The sequence below is a fragment of the Fusarium pseudograminearum genome, chromosome 1 (assembly GCF_000303195.2).
Source record: "Fusarium pseudograminearum CS3096 chromosome 1, whole genome shotgun sequence".
Lineage (NCBI taxonomy): Eukaryota > Fungi > Ascomycota > Sordariomycetes > Hypocreales > Nectriaceae > Fusarium > Fusarium pseudograminearum.
Window position 1 is genome coordinate 1,841,567 of NC_031951.1, and position 19,992 is coordinate 1,861,558.

Below are 19,992 nucleotides of genomic sequence, written 5' to 3' on the forward strand. Positions count from 1 at the left end.
AGCATCCGGTATGGTGTAGTGGCTAACATTTCGCGCTCTCATAACCTGAGAGATCAGTACCGCGGAGCCCAGGGTTCGATTCCCTGTACCGGAGTTTCTTTTTCCTCTTCCGTTTTGCTAGTCACTCCGGCAATAGGATCTCCTCCTTGTTTGCTTTTTACCGCATCATAATCTCGCACCGTATCTGCCCGTCTGCTCCCGCCCCTATTCACCTCATTTGCGAGTTGCAACGCACGGCTTATGATATGCATACACATGGACCATCGGGGAGAAGTAAAACTCGAGCCTGAGAAACGAAATAACCTTTTGTTATAGCTTGGGCCACTTCCAAGTTTCTTCGTTTTTTCGTACCCACGCTCATGTCTGAGTTCACTTATTGACCCCCTGGATAATGAAGCTATTGCTTCTTGAAGATCTTTTTTTGCTTTTTGCGTCAGCTTTAGTCCAAATGGTGTCAACTAAGACTTGCATGAACTATTCAAGGCACGCAAGTTGGCGGCGGGGATAAGGGGCAACGCTCCGGATATGGGTGCTCGTTCCGGTGCTGGTGTTTTACGAAAATGCAGCTTGCTTTTGGTGACATATGCTGGAGGCATAGGAATCACATTTGCCGTGTGATATATTCTTGTTGGCTGCATGAAAAAAGGATGCAAGTGCTTGGGCATAACATGTAGTATTATGAAAAAGCAGACTGGGGCACGAAGCGTTCCACGTGTTGGACAGCTTGACTGGTCATAAAAAATATGGATGATGGACAGGAATAGTTGAGAGGATGAGACTTAATATAGGCCCCTGGTCGCCGATAGCTTGGCGACTGATGCATATGCACATTTTATTGAGTCTCGATAGCGTATCTGATGAGTATCTGCTTTCAATTTACGCTATGCTTGCCAGCTGGCAGAGTGCGACTATGGACAAAAATCTATGTATTGGCTGGGGCTGAATAGCAGCGAGCAACCAGGGACAAGATGACAACTCCCAAACTCCATCCAATGAGTACCTAAGACTGTTGTTCTCAGGTGAAATGCCTGTATATATACTGAATGAACCATAACAAGCTTGATGAGAAGAAAGGTCTATAATAGCGATTAAACATTTGGGGTATTTCGTAGTAAGCAAATGTAACAAAAGGAATGTACGAAGTAGTATCGGCCAGAAATTGAAAACGAATGGTTTTTTCCTTTACAACAGATGCGTGACTTCGAGGCTTTTGTCTTTGTGACCAATCAAGACCGCTTGACTCGATTCCAAAGCCTTTTCACGGCACCGCTGTCGTGTTCTTGGTGATCCTCCCATTGATCTAAAGCAGAAAGTTGCCTTTCGATGCTCTGTTTAGGGTTTCCACCACGGGCGTATATGGCCGGACTCGAGGCAGGTTCGTTGTGGCCTGAGCCCGCGTGGCTACTACCCTGCTTCCAGCCATAGATTTGGTCCTCGCTTTGCCGAAGATCCGGTCTCGTCAAAGTCATGCGAAGCGTCATCTCTCGACTGGCCATTGTGTCCGGCATATATTTATCCATCCTGGAATGTGAAGAGTGTTCGATACTATTCCTCACGGATCGAATGTGATGTGGCTTGTCGAATAATTGAGGCGTCTTTGGGGAATCAGGCTCGGCTGCTGAAGCGTCGTCACTGTATTTGGATGATCGGTCATCCTCCAGGAAGCTGCGTAACCTGTCTTGTTGATGAACAGTGTTCTTACTGAACACTCCTGTCTGAGGCCTCGATCCTCCGTCGGAAAAGAACCCAAACTCGATAGCTTCGTCAAACTTTTGTGGTGATGCTAGGCATTCTCGCAGCTTCTTTCGAGCCTCAGGGTCTTGATAGTGAGTTGCGGCAGGATCAATTGGGGATTGCAACGGTGAAATCATACTCTGCCTGTTGGCAGATATCAACGACAATGCTCGGGCCCGTGACTTCTTGCGGCTGTGACCGAACGGGCCGACAACGGAGCTGCGCGAGACAGGGGGAGCAACAGCAGTTGGGGAAGGTATAATTTCTTCTTGCGCAAGTCTGTCGCAAGTCATAGACGGCCTTCCGAATGGTAGCTTGTTGATAGATAGGTGACGACGGAACGAAGGCCTTCGGCTCTTGTTTGGGACCGGTACCTCCTCGCGCAGGTTGATGTGATAATCATCTAGATACAGACGAAGATCAAGTCCTTCTTCGTCGTCCAACCACCGGAAGCTATCGTAAAAAGAATCCGGTCTTGTCGTTTCTGAGCTCTTTCCTGCTTTATCATTTTGTCGGGGCAGCATGCTGGAGTAGGACGGTCGCCCTCCGGACAACCTTGGGCTTGGGATTGGAGACTGCAACATGATATTTTGTGATTGCCACTCAAGATCAGTCTTATCTGGCAGCTCTTCTGTGGCCTCACTTCGAGTTTCTTGTGCTTGATATGCGAATAGAAGCTCCTCGTCTGTGAGATGCCGGCGTTTTATCTTTTCGGGCAGATTGGCGTAGAATCGTTGATCTGTAGAAGCAATACGTGGACGATCCAGGTGTTGTAAAGAAGCATCCGAGGTAATGGGTCTTTCTTGGGGCTCGTAGCTTCTTCTAGGTGGCCTTGGAAGTGATGACCAGGGTGTGAGGAGTTGATCCTGTCCGACGCTCCCGGATCGTTGATGTCGTCCCAAGTCTGGAGAGTGGGCCAATTGCGATCGCTCGATAGTTGAGAAGTACTGAAAAGGGAAAATGTTTAGTATAAAGTAACAGAACTATGTTGAAAGAAGACAATAATCAAGCAAACAGGACAAATATAAGGCACATAAACTATGAAAGGGACTCCCTAGTTCTTAAGGTACAAGAGAGGGGCGAAACTGGAATCAGAATGGATATGTCTCAATTCAGGAACGAAGCGGTAGAGCTAGGGCAGTGAGCCGTCAACTAATGGCTCGTGGGGCACGACTCGAATGTGTCTTGGGGTGTATAACGCCTGGTGATTGTCGGGCGCACAAGCACGTTGATACATGGATCGTCCAGGAACTGCAAGTTCTGGGCGCCATCACAACGCCTCTTTGGGGGATGTGATTGCTGAGCGAAAGAGAGCTCAGCTTGGTACTGGGTCCAGTACAAGATGCTGGGGTGATCGGCCAATGGGTAAGCACTGAGCCCACCGAGTGCGTGGAGCCGCCAGAACGGCCACCGCTCGCCAGGCTAGACAGACAGGGCAAGGTCAAGGCTGTTGCGGTGGGACGGTGGGTTCTGTTGGCGATTACTAGCGGCGCCCCGGCTCCTCAAGGTCCCCTGGTTTTGGTGGTTGCAACTGGCCCTGGCAGGTCCAAAAAGGAGGATCCATCCATTTTAGACGCAGGTCGAATTTAACCTTGCCAAGCCGAGTCGTGATAATTCGGGACCATTCGCTCTACCTGAGCCGGACTCCACGACTTGTCCCATAGAAGAAGGGGAAAGACACTTGTCGAGGTGCAAACTCTGTTCCTCGATTGAAGAAGAGAGGGAGTGATGGGAGAGTGATGATTACGGATTGGCATGGCAATGACAACGACAATCCGTTGACCGCATATCTAGCGGTTTAGACTTTCGCTTATTACTGCTTCCTTACCGTCGCATCGAGGAAGAAAGCAGGAACAAAATATGGATCACAAAGTGTGAGATCCACAGACTAATGAGAGGTATGGACTTACTTTTCGCTGTATCGTCGGCGGGAGAGACTCAAACTCTTCCCTCGTGATCGTTGCTGAAGGTCGGTTATCTGACGTTGGGGGTTGAAGATCAGAAGAAGCCCTCGGGTGTTTATTAGAGTCGGACTTGACACTCGGGGTGCGTCGCCATTGAACAAGATGACTGCGTGAAGAAGATGGGCGCCGGTCCGATGTTGATAAGCTGTCGTCAGGAAACAGACATTCAGTGTCAATCGCACTGAGGCGGTACTGTTGTGAATTATATCGTAGACTGTCCCGACCAAGCCGTGCATCTGGTGGGACGCGTAGCTCGATCTGTTCCCTCCCGGGCCGCGCAGGCGGTGGGTAAGGCTCGAAGCCATTGTCCATCGTGGTTGTCGTCATAGCGGTAGTCGCAATGCTCATAGGACGCGATGGCAGCAAAAAGCTGAGATCACCGAGGCCTTGGTCCTGATTCTGATCCTGATCCTGATCAACATGATGGGCGAAGTCTCTAGTGTCGAGCTTTGTGGGAACACGGCGTTGGCGTTGCGGCTGTAGTGGTGGCTTTTGGCGCTCTAGTTGAGAATGCATGTTTTGGATATCGTATGCATGCGCATGCGAAGATTCTGCATGTACGCGGCCCTTTGCGTGATTCGGCTGATTTGTGTAATGGTGCAGAGGTCTGGGATGGAGACGATGAGATAAACTCTCAGGACAAGAATCGAGGGTCTCGCTGTCGAGAAAGCTCATAATATCATCCAGGGCACCTGGACCCTGATTAAAGAGACTACTGCTATCTCTCAAGCTCATCATGCTATTACTATCAGTAGACTCCGTTGGCGTGCCCGGATTCGGCCAGTAACCCTCGCTCGACCGAAGTCTTGAGTCCAACGCTGTGAGTCCATCACCCTGGCCCATGACGATGGATGTCCGGTTGAGGGTATCGTTGGGTTACAGCAGGAAATGTAGCAGGGTTGTCGTAATGGCGACAGGGAGTGGTGATGAGACGACGGGATAGACTAGTCGACGTTGATCATGGGATGAACTGGAAAGGAACGGTGATGCAAGGTCCACTGCTGTCAAGTTGGCCCCCCGCAGGCCACCGTCCCTCGGTCGCCCTGGTCTTGATGGTAGTTCGATAGGTAGGTAGGTAGCAGTCGGTTGGGCGATCGGATACGGTTGATGGTAGGCTGGTGAAAGTGAAAGTGAAAGAAAAGTCGGTTCGAAGTCGGCAAATCGTGGGGAAGCTCGAAGGAAAGATATTAATTTTTCGCGTACTTTTTTTCGTTTTCGAAACGATTCAACGGCTTGAATAGCTCGTCGTCATAGGTGATTGCATTTCCCGAAGCCGTCGCCAAATCGTCGCCAAGTGCCGTGAACCTAAGACTGAGGATGGGCGGGTACGATATGGTAGCTCGGTCGAGACAGGTACCTGCTATGTGTGTGCAGTAAAGAGTGAGACTGAGACCTCTACCAGAATCGGGACAAGCCAAGCCAAGCCCAGCTAATGAGAAATAAGGTAACAATGGGTTTGGAAGCGAGAGCAAGGCGTCAAATTCGTTCCTATTTTTGCTCTAATTACTCCAAAAGTCTGTCGGGCAGAACAAGCTTCCGAGAACGATCGAGCGTTGAGGCTTGCGAGCTGTACGTGTGTCCGAGGGTTAGAGTTAGAGTAGAACCGACCGAGAAACAATTGACAATCGACGATTAGTTGATGGCGTTTTAGATGGCGTTGGAATTCCAAGCTAGTACCTGAAGTTTGCATATGATACGACAGAGAGAAAAAAAAAAGACAAAAGAGGAAAGACGACAGAAAATCAACAAGAGAGAGAGAGGGAAAGGAGACAACTGCCTGCATTAGAACCAACCCAGTTTTGGTTGAGTACACAGGCATATGAGTAGGTAGCAGGCCCAGGGACATCTACTTAATTAATAAACGTATTGCATTATCTACCCCATAGATAATAACACCCATAGCCCGTAGCAATTATGAGAAGCTCAGTCCAAGTGTCCCGCCGCGCCGTGCCGTGTCCTGCGCTGTGCTGTGCTGTATTGTGTTGTGTTGTCCTCCTCCTCCTCGTTGTGTGGGCGCAAGTTCGGCATCACTCCAGATTTGTATATTGCAAGGATGACACGAACATGTTTTTGCTCAAGAATCACGGCGGTGCTTCAGAATATGTCGATGGCCGTTCTGACCATCCCATTAGCCTTCGACCCTCGATCCCTGCAAGCATCATTTTAACACGGACAACATTATAGAAATAACTCTGTCAGTAGTCCCCAACTCCCAGGCAATAACATGAGTTTACGGATATTACCAAAAAAGTATTGCATTCACCGTTTCTGCAACCCACCCACAGTTGCAGTCGCCAATTCTGTCAGTTGGCATTCATGCTGACTGTCCATCAAAGTGCAACTGTTTGCTGTTCAACGCCAACTCTGTTTAGCTTGCGAGCTAGTAATGCAACCGGAGTCCCAAGGTCCCGGGCAGACATTCGTTAGGCCCGAAACTACTGCACTGCACGGTACCTGACTGGGTGTGAAGATGCTGACCGATCTAACTAGACCCAGCCCAGGCATCCGTACATCTGTGGACGTTGAGCTAGGTATCACCATAACCATAGTCTGGCTTCTGGGTGGCTGTCCGCTGTAACAAGCCCCCGACTTTTGTGCTCTAGTCCACTATGAGTTTAGCTGATACAGCGCTGCGGGACCAATGCGCGTCCGCAACCGTTACTCCAAAGGCTTAAAAACAAAAAACCCGCAATTCATCGGACCTTGCTCTATCATCCATCCACAAGTTAACGAACAACACACGCCGACGGACGGCCATGATGCAACGCGCACGGGAGGATCATACATGCATACGTACCTACCTGAAGCACTCTAAAGAAGAAAAAGCAAAGATGCGCAGATCCACGTTTCTTGCAAAAAGGAAAGAAAAACGTGTCGCTCTCCACGGCCCAGTTTTCGACACGCACAACGCAACGCAACGCAAACCAAAGTATTGCAATGCATTGCACCAGTTGTCATATCATTCAAGAATTATTGTCTGTGTCTCTTTGTCTCATGGACAAGGTTGCCACGTCGAGTTGGCCATAGTGATAAGAAATCAGTCAATGAAACCTTGTGACTGACTACTGTTATTATTAATTAACCAACAAGATACATCCCAGCTTGGCCGGACTCCGTCTTACTGGTATCGATTATCATAGCTTCTGCCTTAGTCTATATCCAGCGTGCCTGTCGCCTGTCAAACTGCATTATCACCATCACCCCCACAAGACTTAGCAGATTGGCAACCTCAAAACAACAGTCACAAGGCATTGCTGATGCCCATCACTACCAGACTTCAACTAGTCTGTCCCTTTCTGTTGCAATTGTCAGATTTGCATGCAACGCTATCATGATGCAGGGGGTACAGACTGCTAATCTGACATGCCAGGGTTTATTGCCATTCAAATCTGTTTAAGCGACATGCTGCCGTCCACCACAGAACCGTCCAATGCCAAGACCCTTGAATCACCTAAATATCACAGCTGCACACTTTTGCCGCCGGCCGACGTATCTCTTTGAGGGGTCTTACCCGAGCTCGTAGCATTTATTCTGAAGATCTTCGGGGAGCCCGCCGAACTAAGTGGAAAGATGGCAGGCTGATTAGTCTCAACATGGACAGCATCGTTCAGCCCAACGTCGACTTCAACACCAAGCCGTAAACTCCTGAGAGACGCATACCGTGCCGCAGCAATGCCTGATGTTGGACAACATCACACACCAACGACAGGACGGTGTGCCTTTTGTTAGTACCATTATCTTGGTCAATACCTGGTAGTGTTCGTAAGCCTCACGAACCGGTATTGTTGGATCCGCTCTAAAACCTCGGCAACTCAAAACCCGAGCATATTACAGCAACTATCCAATCTCACACAGTGATTACAACAAGGTAAACGTAGCTGGTCGTGCAGGCTTTCCGGGTTCACGTTGCCACAGGTTGTACAGCGATGTTCGCATAGATAGGTCGCATGCAGCTACAACCTAAGAGCCCCAGTGCAACACTCTCAGGACATTTATACGAAGTACAGCGGGTTACATGATTCGTGTGTGTTGTAAGCGTCATCGTGGTCGGTTCCAATTCTGGGGATATTGATACGAACTTGTCGAACTCTATTGTGTTCGGTACTTTATAGGTCTGTGTCTCGGTGAGTATAATTGGACATGTTTGGGCTATTATGATAGGAATATCCAAGTCTGCCTGTTAGGCCGGGACCTCTCTTGATGGCTATCACTTACACAAGAGGCTACGTTCTGTGCAAGTCAGTGTAACTAGTGCTCCCCGCGTGTCGAAAACTTGGTTTAAGCAAGTGCCTCGTTGCAGTCAGTTGTAAATCATTGTCTAACAAAGATGACCCATCTGCTTTACCTCATGAACATGACGATGTCTCTCTCGGCTACATTAGTTCTGCGCGAGAACGAAGCTATTACCTTTTGATACTCGGTATATACTGCCGAGTGTCACTTTCCGGCAACATCATTGACCAAAGTGCGGGTTGCGCGGCTTGGTTGATTTAGAAAACACACGCTCAGCCCGACCACGGATCAATATCCGCATGAGTACTAGAAAGACGATGCGGTGTAATAAATATGGAGATGAGGCTATCACCGATGGATATCGTATGCAGTCTAGTTGTACAGATACATATACCTGAAACTGTTTGGCCGAGTGTGGATCACGGCAGGAGGGGAGAAGCACAGACGATGCAAGGCGATGCGGGCTTCAAAGTTTGTTTCCAGACGCCCTAATACGTATTGCGTAGTTCATTCGTACATCGTATGGGGATGAGTAGTAGTATATGCTAGATCCATTGTACACGTGCCTTTTGTGGTCTGTGGTGGAAGAATGGACGGTGCGAGGGCCAGCTATGGTTCATTGCCAAGGCGCTCAGCAAACCAACAAAATGTAGGCAAAACAGGGAACTCCTGGTATGCCAAAGTGAGGGCAGGGTCCATCTTCTAGCACGATTGTGTAATGTGGGAGAAACAAGTCGATATCATGCAAACTGGGTCGTGTAGTGAGCACGAACAGATAGATACCAGAGCGCAGTTCTAAGCACCTATCCGAGGGCCCGGATTCAACAACGACCTATCGATACTGTGTTCTTGAGAGTGGTAACTAAACTCGGATTCAGGTGCGGTAGTACAAGAGTCTTGCAAGACCTTTTCTTGGCCGAAACGGTGAACCTGCAGAGAGAGTGAGGGCTTTGTTCAACGTCCATTCTAGAGCGTCTGAACTGAAGCGACCGTCTATAGGCAAGCTGCATCCGATCGCGGACCTCAACTCTAATTCAGGTTGAGCTCGAGTATTGACCAACATGTACATATTAACAATGAGCAGGTGAAATAATAATAACTACCTATTTATCTGTACTTATGGTGATGTTGAATACACCAAGACACGTGAACTGAGAGACGCGACATGTCGTTCATTGGATCCAAGCTCGCATCCACTTTAGGAGTCTGTCCAACCAATAAGAGATGTTACAGGGCAACGCCTCTTGCTTCAGCCTCGAGGAGTCTTTCAGCCTTTCTCACGTAGAAACTCATTCAACCTCAAGAAGCAGAAGCAGAAGCAGAAGCTCAATTCCAAGCTTAATCATCCCCTCTCGCATTAAACTCTATTCACGCCGTAACCTAAATACTTGTATGACTGAATCATGCTCAATCTCCGTTCTTTTGATTGATTAAACTTTTGGTTCTGTCCTTTACTTTTGTTCCCTTTTACTTCCACTACCACTACTACTTACTACTATCCGTACTGTTATCCTTGATACCCCAGTCCGGTACCTACTCACTCCTCCCATGACATCGGAAAAGATGCCGCTCATGCTGGACAATCCCATGCCAGTGGACCTCAACGACGTTGATGACCTTTTCGGCGATGCCGTCGGTGTCGGCATTTCTCTATCGGGACGTGTGCAAAGCAAACAGCTCCAGCAACGGATGGACGATATTAGGATCCGAGGGTGTTGCCAGTATGAAACCCCTTGTTCATTCACCAGAAAATCGAATGTATCAAACAACTAACACGTAATAGAGCGGTAGCATGGTCAAGGACAGGCTCAATCGCCAACATCACCCCCGATGGCCAGAACGTTGAACTTCGCTACTTGCGACGTTCTCCAGGCGATGGCTCCTGGGACCTGAGCGATCCTACCGCTTGTCCCTTTGCCAAGGGCACTCCAGCAGTCCCTATTGTTCACTTGATATGGGCTGGCACGAGTACTCCAGACCTGGCGGTGATCGATGCCGCCGGTCGTGTTACTATCGTTAGCTTCTCCATCTCTCTCAACCATCCCTTTGTTCAAAGGAAATGGGACGCTGATCCGATTGATGATGTCCATACCATCGTCGGTGCCTATTGGCTCACCGTTGCACCTTCAAATCAACAGGTACGTCTATTTGACGATTATCGCCTTGTCACATTTCTTAACCGTGATACACATAGTCCTACAATATCATGTACGGGCCGGCAAACAAACAGCACAACGGATATACTTATGAAAGTTCATTCGTCCACCACAGCGGGCCATCTCACCCAAACCCGGCCAAGAGCGCTCTGTTGACCATCACTACGCATGGTGTTCTCAGGATGATCTGGTCACAAAACAACAGTCGAGTTGAGGAGACGACTATAGAACTCGAAAGTATAAGCGCTTCCGATGAACTCATCACACACGCAACCTTCACGTCTGAAAAGAGTGCGTCTATCTGATTCCAAAGCTGACTCAAGTTTTGCCATTAACAATTACCAGATCATCTGCTCCTTGCACTTGCAACAACTTCAAAACAATTGAGGCTCGTCAAGATCGAGATCCAATGGGGCCAAGCTTCTCAAGCAGACAAGGTCCCAGGGAGACCTGCAGGAAACCTGAGCCCGTCTTTGGTTGAGAAACACTTGGCTACCACGAACTGGCTTCAGGGCGGCCCTGGTGATTCTAGTATTGACGCATCAATGATCGAACTCTCCCACCTAGAAGTTCTTCCTTCTCTCCTGGATAATACTGGAAAGAATCCCACATCACCTATGGTCGTCACAGTAAAGTCACGTACCTCCAGTGAGGGATCCTACCAGGCTGCACAAAGTGTCCTCGACCGTTGGGAGGTTGTTGAGCAACGGCAGAATCTATCGTCAGCTTGGGAGCAGCTTGGGAGCCGAAGAAACAGCATTTCCTCAGAACTACCTCCTGTCACGCAACTGCGCAAAGTCGCACCTATTACGTCTAACAAAGTTGTCGTTGCGTTCCATACCCTTACTTTCGGCAAGATCTTGGTGCTCGCTTTCGCAGACGGTACAGTAGAGTATCACGATCGACTAACATTCGACGAAATCTACACAACTCAGGAATTCAACAAGATTATGAACCTTCGACAAGTTGGATGGACATTTACAGACGAAGGGCCATGCAAGTCCACCACACAGTATCCCTATAGCCCTGGCTGACAGGATTTGCAGGTCAACAAATCGCCTTCTCGCCTACTTATTGCTCAATGGTGCAAATGGGTGAAGGCGGCAAAATCAAATGGACTAAGCTACATTACCCCAACGGTGATATTGGAAACACGATGCAAGATGGTATGTACATTCGGACTACTGATTGCAAACATCTCTAACCCAATAACAGTCAATTATGCTGGTAGCATTGCTGCATTATCCGTCACTGCTGCGCCAGCCATGTTTCACCAGAACAACTACGATGATATACTTGCCATTGTAAGGCCGTATACAACAAAGAAGAGTGTGTATTCATTCTAGTTATCACCATATATATCACTAACACAAGCAGGATTCGTCCAAGACTGGGTCACTGAGCTTATCAGGATCCTTAAAATTCAGATCGACTACTCAGAAGACACTCATCACGACTCCCTTGTGCGAAATGGCTCTCTACAGTACTGCCTCAGCATCATGAACGCGCTTGGGTTCCGTGGTGATTTCAGTCCCCGATCCTTCCTCGGCAAATTCTCCATGCTCTTTCTGAACGTCCGGAACGTGGTTGTTCTCATTACTATTGCCAGCAACACGCCCGTTACGGTCAGAGAAAAGCTCAGTCCTTTGGACGAACCTGGTGAGTTATAGCGGACATGACACTTACACTATTAGCGGCTGCTAACATAAATACAGAGGTCATGGCGACACTTGTTGGTTGTGCAAAGTGGGCACTTGATCTGATTGCCTGGCTCATGGACTCTCTCTTTGAGCTTATGAACGACAGCCATTTCCAATCACTATTGACTCGGGAGCGCTTCAGTGAGGTAGCTTCTTACCTCCAAGAGAAGAACAACGTCGCTCTTCACTTCTTGATGAGCTCATCTAGTCGAGGGTTCCTTTCAGCAGTTTGTCGAAGGCTGGCACACTTGGAAGGATTGAGTGGCCGGGCCATCGAGTTCTATAGGAGGCAGTCGGCTGTCGTTGAGGGTGCTTCAGGCAGGGCGGCCCCTCAGCTGCAACAGGCATATCAGGCAATGCAGCAGGTGACTTCATCGGCACTCGTCAAGGTTTCCGAAGTTGAAACTCTCCTCACCGAGCTTAGCAAGGAGATACGACAGACCTACCAGATCTTCCTGCCAAGCTACGTCAAGGGTCAGGCGAACCCGCCGCAGGGAAAGCAAATTGACATGGCAGTCAAGTCGACCCGCTCGCAGATAGAACTCTCCATGCTTCTGTCAGGATCACCCCCTTCGGCGTTTATCCAGATCATCAAGAAGTTCTTCGCCACAGACCTTCCGTTGTTTCGAAAGGCTGTAGATCCGGGCCGACTGTTTTTCGCAAATTACGATCTTCTCGAGGTCCAGGATGATGAACACAGCTTGGCGGTTAAGAAGGCACGGGGTATGCAGTACGTCGATGTATTCAAGCGGATGCAGATCAGACCCTCCCCCAACAAGCAGTGGAGGCGGTGCTCGAGGTGCACTGCTGTGATGGAGGATATCTTTGGGAGCAGACCTGGGTTTACATTTGTCCTGGCACAGCAACGCAAGTGCTCTTGTGGAGGACAATGGACATTGCTTCCCAAAGGAAATGTTGCGTGAGTTATTGATGGGTAAAGGGTGTTTATATTGGTTGGTGCATGGTGTTGCTGAATTGGAAGTATATCACGATATAGTGTCATAATATGGAAGCTTAAGAATACGCATATTTTACTTTCTTGTAAGCCACTACAGTGTGCTTTTTCTCCCTTCGTAGTGATATATACATTCCTTTTGACCTGTCTCAATGAGTCGGCTAGTAGAGTTGGCTTGATTCACTAGCTGATGATCATGCCTATCTTCACTAATGGCCTGTTTCAGCACACATCCTCCCTGGTATTCCAGCTTGCTGGTACCTGTCACCTGCCACCTACTGGTGCGTGTCCCTGATCAAGGTCTCGGCTAGTGCTCTCGATAGTAAAGTTCGGTATGGTCATGTCTTACCAACAGGGGCAGCACATGGCTGCCATCGTGCCACTATGACAGCCAGAGGCACAAGCCTCCAAACTAGAGTCAACCTCCGATACGAGAACCGTTTCTAAAGTCATCTGACAAACTAGCATTAGACTACCTTTCGCTAATCAAGTTCGTCGTGTCCTATGTCGTGCATTGAAAACATGACACGATTCATGGCCAACACGAAACGAATACCCTATAACAGATCTGACTGAACCAAGCATCGACTAGATACCTGTTCGTAGAAAGAGGCAACCTGCTTATTCCCCCCATACCCCATGGGAAATTAGGATGTGATGGCGCCAGACTCGGTTTGGAGCAGTCGTCGAAACAGTAACGATAGTGCCTCATTAGCTGCTGTGACAAAAGGAGTGTATTTAAAAAGGATCGATCATCAAACAACGCTGGCAGAGTCACCACTCCAAGCGCCACCTAATTTCGAGTCAGTGGGGGTTATCCAAGTTCTGTCGTTGCATTTACCGTCCATCCAAGCACGTTTTCAATGTGCTATTGTGTGATGAAAGCTGGAGCGTTACAGTGATTGTGTGAGAAATGTAAAGATCTGCAGGTCATGGTGCCACTTGGACTGGATGTGAACGTTTCCGGGCAAGTCTGTTGTTCCAAGGTAACTTGGCTTGGTCTTGAGGTGCAAGGCACAGGCACAGATACCCTGTACTACAATGTACCCCTGTCATGATGATGTGCATCTTTATTAGCCCGAATAAGTACGATGCTTGGCTTTCGATAGTGTTGGATAATTTGTGATGCATCTGTATGATAGCGACAGGAGGTCAGGTCTTTCATCGAGTGCATGTACGATGACAACAAATAATTATTTATCGTCTGTCTTTCATAGTATCATTATGACTTCGACTGCCGATGACCCTGCCTGTCACAGTAATAGAGTTCAAGCCAGTCGTGATCCGGATCTAAGGGAAAGACCCTGAAAACGGGCAGATAATAAGGTGTGTAACAAGGGACACCCTGCGATAGAATCTGTTGTAGCACATGGACACAGTCCACAAGATGCCAACCTGTTCTTCCAGTGAAACATGTCAAACACGAGCTAAAGATGGAGACCTGTTTAACAGAGCGTTTAGTGAAGACATTGCGCCTTCACCGCCAGTCACTAATAGAAAGCACAATTATGAATAAAAAGGGACGGAGTGAGTCCAGAGTTGATAATCAATTATTAGATGCTTCATGAATGTTTGCCAGGCGCTAAACGCAACCAGTTATGGCCCATTTCGTCAGGTATTCTGTAGCTCATTCGACACCATCTAGCACTTGATTCGTCAAGCTAGGGGCACTATCTGAACCCCTGGATCATGAGGCGGTTGAGTTGAATGTGTTGCCGGAGAAATCAATGTTGTCCAAGGATGCATTAGACATATATACCATACGGACTATGATCGACTGTAGTGGCCTTTCTTTCTTCTAGAGCCGGAGAATTTTGAAATCGTGCATAGAAAAAAGAAGCAAAAATAGAAGAAGGAAGGAAGAGTTTCCACCGGTTGACGTGCGGTTACACGCATATGCACAGAATCGCGAAACCGTTTCGATAGCCGCCGCCTTAATATAACGGTAACACAATTTTCCGTCACGCAACTTTGTTTATTTTCGTAAAAAGAGGGCGGCAGATGACTCGAAAGAGGCCAAGGACATGCTGGAAAATCCAAATTTGGCGCTTTATCCTTGCGCCAGCCTTGTTTAGATTCCATCTCGGCCTTTGGAACGACATTGAGCAATTGAGCTACCTGAGGCATTGGTCGCAGATTGGTCCATGGCAGATCGTTTCTCTTGTCCCATCTATAGAGTCAACGAGACGAGATGAAGATACGGGGACTTTTATGAGTCTAATTGGACGTGTCTATGCGTAGGTACCTGTCAAGGTCAAGGGACAAGAGGTATCGACAAAGGATTGTCCCTGACCTTCGAGACTTGGAAGGTAGTATCATGATGCTGTGCCATAATCATCCACATGAAAGGGTTATAGAGCCTGAAATGGATTGAGTGCCGTGCCGCTCTTTGCGCGGCGCACGCAATTGGATATTGTATAACCTCTAATGTTCAAGGTACAGGTAATCAATAGGTCGCTCCCCCTGAAGGGTTTGTTATGGTAGCGCCTGGAAAAGGGCGCTAGTGCAGGTACTTTACGGTAAATCCCCCCCAATGGATCCTTTCCGTTGGTCACCACCCTCACCAGAACACCCTTGTTGTTTAATTGCAATTGGTTAGGCGATTAACCTTTCAGGCACAGAGATGCTTTGACTGGTTCATTGCGCGGCTATCAACTGCTGTGTTTTATTTCCCTTTGTTTTTCCACGATCCAATGCCATGCGAGTATGTGCTAGACTAGTCTAAAGGTCAGCTCTACTACCAAGCCTCACCATTCCTTTCAAAAACCCTCACATGAGATTGAGAGATGCAGTTCGCCCCTCACATAATGATCGATCGACCTTACAAAGTGCAAACCTCTTGTGTACTGTCCTTGCGGGGATTCGGTGCAGGGGGTACCCGTCGTCATCATCGAATCGAACCCATGCCCCTTTTTCCAAGCTACTTCGAGCTAAGCTTAGATCAAATGAAAATATTATTGGACCCCTGACCTTAGAATCAATCGCCTAGACTACCTAAACTACTATCGTGCATAGTACCCAGCCATCGCTCCAAGCTCCTGCTCCTGTTCCCTTCGCTTCGTTCGTCTCCTCCAGGGGCTAATTTTCATTTCTCTTCTTTCCCTTCCCTCACCTGTTGCTCATGATTGACCGACGCGCCTTATTCCGGTGATAAGACACCACCTACTTACTACCTACCAACTGTACATACACATTATACCACTTGTACAAAGTACTACCTGTAACTTATACCTGGCTTATTGGTGTGTCTGTGTCTACGTCTGTGTTACGTCCCATCCTGTCGTGCGGCACACGCCCTCTCCTCCGTTACAACTTCACCCCCACTCCTCACGCCTCTACCGTTCTCTCTCACATCTTACCGCCGTCCAAGACCAAGACTTGCTGCGAAGCGTCCTCTTTGGTGCAGTCCTTCGATCTGGCGAGGACCGGTCGGTATATCTTCCAAATATGGAACCCGCCCTGGCTGTTTCCGCTCCGGGGTCTGGAGTAACGGAGCCTTCTGCAACTTCTGATACTCGTTCTGATACCAAGACACCTCCTGGCGCATCTGCAACTTCTGCTGCTGCAACCTCAACCTCTTATTACCCTGTCGATAATAGCGCCGACTCTCGTCCGTCCTCTGCAGCATCGAGCCATTCGTTTCAACTCCAAAAACAATCCCACGTGCCCGCTCTGCGATCTCCAGCAACTCTCGCTCGATCTCAAACGGTCGACGTCCTGCCCGGCTCGTCCTCCGTACCCGGCCCCGAGTCTGTCACCTCGCCTACCGGTTCTGTTCAATCATCTGGAAGCTTCATCAAGCGCAAACCTCTCTCCACGTCGGCGTCGGCGATTGCCCTGCGCTTCTCGTCATCAGGATCACCTCTGCCGTCCATCATCGACTTGCCATTGCCGAGCCAAAGGTTCTCCAGGCCTGGACTCATCGACAGTCCTACCCTCTACGAATTTTCTTCCCCTTCTCGCAACGGGCCGCCAACCGCCCAGTGAGTTTTGCCCTCAGCTATATTCTTTGTTTCTTTGTCTTCATGTCTCACATGGCCAACTTGGTTCCCCTGGCTTCCCTTGCAGAAATTGTTGCTAACCCGAATTCCTCTCTAGAGTTCCCGACGCCAACCTGGCGTCCCTTGCCGCGACAACCCTTGGAACACAGAACATTCCAGGACACAGCCCTACTGCCTCCAGCTCTGATTTCTCGGATGTCCTGGATGGGTATGACGATTTGATATCTGAATCGAAATCAGAATCTGGACCAGACGTTACCCGTGAAACTATCCTTGATGGGAGTGATACAGAAGACGATAACGACGACAACGAAGACAAGAAAGCCAAAAATATTACTTCGAGGGACAAAGAAATTGCAACTGTTCCCGACCCCGCCGAGCCAACACTACCAAAGGAACACTCTGAAGCCGACGCTCAAAGAGCCCAATCGCCTTCATCCGATAATACTATTTCGAATCCGAAACTGGCTCCCGCTCCCATGTTTGTTCCAAAGCAAACTCCGCCACATCTCAAGCTCGACAAGGTCACAATTGACGTTGCGAACTACGACTCATCCCCTGATGATACCAATTCACCATCGGCTCAAAACACACCATCGCCACAGCTCAATAAACCTTTGCCCAAGTCGCCGGGCCAGAACTCACCGTTTGCTTCTCTCTTCAACTGGGCGGCGCCTTCACCCTCACCGTCTGGGACGGAATTCTCGTCCGCATATTCGCCGATATCTCCTTCAAAGTACGGCGCAGCAAATGATACGGTTAGCAACCCTCAATCCGTTGTTCAGGAATATGCCGCCGGTGTAACGGATATCCTGCCCTTTCGTAACTCATACTCACCGGTTCTATAGTCCCCCGCTTACGCGCAAATTGACGAAATGGAAGATGAACTAAAAGCCATCAGCGTCGAGCTGGCAAGCTCCATTCGGCGCGAGATGGACCTGGAAGACCTGGTAGACAGGCTCCAGGAACAAATCAACAACCCCCAGGCCCCTGGTAAGAGGTCAAGCGATTACTACTCCGACTCAGGTTACAGTTCAGCAAAGTTGAGCGACGCTGAGCCGAGTCGAGAGGAACTTGAAAAGATTCAAAGGAGATCTGAACAAGAGAAGGCTTCAATAAGATTAGAACTCACAAACAAACTCCAAGATGAAAGGGGGAGGCGAAAAGAGCTTGATCAGCAGATCAAAGAGCTTGCCGAAAAGGCGTCGCAAGTCGACCTTGCCCAAATGAACAACCAGGACGCCACTGGACGACTAAAGGATCTCGAGACCACCTGCGGCGACCTCAGGAGGCGGCTGTCTGAGGAGCGCGTTGTCAAGAACAACTTTGAGGACCTCATTAACGCCATCCGAGGAGAACTCCACGAGGCCACCAGCGAGAGAGACAACCTCCGTGATGAGGTTGTTCCTCAACTGAGGGCTCGTGTCGAGGGCCTCGAAATCGAGGCTGCTGAATACTCAAACTTAACATATGAGTCTTCAAAGATGCAGCAGGAACTCCATATGCTCAGGAAGGAATACGACGTCTTGCGAAGTGGTTCGAGACCCGGTTCCCCTACTCCGTCGCTTAACAACACCCGCATGTCTCGTGCCATGTCTGGTGGCTTCGGCGGTGGCCTTGCCAGATCTAACTCGGTCGCGACTGGCTCGTTCCGTGGCCAGCGCCCTTCAGGCCTGTCCAGATCCAACAGTGTTAAGAACGTGCAGATTGAGTCCAGAGAAGCTCTCTCGGAGAGATTAAAGGATGTTGAGGCTCAGAGAGACGCTCTTCACAGCGCCCTGAAAAACCTTCTCGATCGCCAGGAGTTCCAAAACCGCGAAAACGAGAAGAAGATTAGAATGTTGCAGAACGAGCGGGAGAGGCTCCTCTCAGCAAACCCACGAAAGGCCGGCTTCGAACGAGAAATCTCCAACCTTCGTACTGAGATCAACGTTTTGCGTCGCCGAGCCGAAGATGCCCTTGAGCAGAAGTGGCAGGTAGAGAGCGGCCTCGGTGGTCTCAAAATGGATCTAGACAAGGCCGAACAGGAAATCGCTCTGCTGCGTGCACTCTTGGAGGAGAAGGACATTCTTATTCCTCCCTCCTTCGCCCGCTCAAGTGGCTCAAGCACTGGCAGCGACTCGTTTGGTAGCACACCAGTAACATCCGAGTCGCTTGCAAAGGCATATGACCAATTGAAGGCCGCCTATGCCGAGTCACTTGAACGAATCAAGGAACTCGAGCACGAGACCGGAGCTGATGAGAAGACCCGGCTTGCTGTCGAGCGTCTCGAGCACACTCTTTCCATTGCAGTCTCTGAGCGCGATGCCGCCAAGTATGAGATTGACAGCCTCAGAAACCAGTACGAGACGATGAGCGAATCCGAGACTAAGGGTATCGAGAGTGAACGCGCTCTCGCCGATGAGCTCAATGACTCGGCCCGTCGGGTTGGAGAGCTCGCCTCTCTGGTCCAGCAGCAGCTCGCAGCCAACGCACAGCTTCGGGAGCGCCTCTCTAACGCTGTCATTCGAGGTGACAACGACCGCAAGAGCAACTCGGATCGCATTGCTGCCCTCCAAGTCAGCCTCAAGTCTATGGAGGACAAGCTTATTGCTGCCCAAACAGCATCTGAAGATAGGGTCAACCGTCACGAGGAAGAGATCACCGCTATTCGTGACGCCCACAATGCGCAGCTTCAGCGTATGAGCAACAACGCCAGTTACTATGGCCCTCGTTCTCCTAGTTTCCAGGCCAACCGCAAACCTTCACTGCTCAGCCCGCTATCACCTCGATTCCCTGGCGCGCTCCGGTCGCCACGCCTGAGCGAGAAGTCCTTCGAGGAAGCTGCGCAGATGGAGGTACTCCGCCAGCGAGTGACTGAGCTGGAAAAGGCGCTCGAGGATGCTGAGAAGGATATGCAAGACGTTATTGCCAGAATGAGCACGGCTCAGATCGAGGTGCTCACCCTTCAAGATGAGCGAGAGGCTGCTGTTCGTGAAACACGACGCCTCCAAAAACTTCTTGAGCAGGAGCAAGTTAAGTCTTTTGAGGATAGATTCAAGACGCTCAGTGGCAACGTCTAGAAGAGAAGGACCAGGGGAAAATAAAAAGACCACATTAATTGGAGTATAATGATGGGAGTACCTTTTACAGTTGGTGCTCGTAATGCATTTAGCGAACCGGAGTTGTCTGCTTTTTACATCTTATCATTATTCGGTAATGATTCTCAGCAGCCAGAACGGTTGTACTTTCTACATGGCTTCTTATAGA

The 19,992-nt window shown here is 49.3% G+C and overlaps 3 protein-coding genes across 3 annotated transcripts, besides 1 other annotated feature; 2 read left to right on the plus strand and 1 right to left on the minus strand.

The window, feature by feature from the left end:
- Positions 1–1,226: 1,226 nt before the first annotated feature.
- FPSE_06420 (uncharacterized protein) lies at positions 1,227–4,541 on the minus strand (the record flags this gene model as incomplete). Its single annotated transcript, XM_009259538.1, has 2 exons — positions 1,227–2,681; positions 3,645–4,541. 2 exons carry the CDS (start codon positions 4,539–4,541, stop codon positions 1,227–1,229), a joined length of 2,352 nt encoding a protein of 783 aa, XP_009257813.1.
- A 1,096-nt stretch (positions 4,542–5,637) lies between these two features.
- Positions 5,638–5,689: a microsatellite.
- Positions 5,690–9,494: 3,805 nt separating this feature from the next.
- Positions 9,495–11,121, plus strand: FPSE_06419 (uncharacterized protein; the record flags this gene model as incomplete). Its single annotated transcript, XM_009259537.1, has 4 exons — positions 9,495–9,652; positions 9,715–10,069; positions 10,126–10,378; positions 10,433–11,121. The coding sequence occupies 4 exons, from the start codon at positions 9,495–9,497 to the stop codon at positions 11,119–11,121; spliced, it is 1,455 nt and encodes a 484-aa protein (XP_009257812.1).
- A 5,068-nt stretch (positions 11,122–16,189) lies between these two features.
- On the plus strand, positions 16,190–19,805 carry FPSE_06418 (uncharacterized protein; the record flags this gene model as incomplete). The annotated part of the gene is made up of 3 exons (XM_009259536.1): positions 16,190–16,725; positions 16,841–17,543; positions 17,592–19,805. The coding sequence occupies 3 exons, from the start codon at positions 16,190–16,192 to the stop codon at positions 19,803–19,805; spliced, it is 3,453 nt and encodes a 1,150-aa protein (XP_009257811.1).
- Positions 19,806–19,992: the final 187 nt, after the last annotated feature.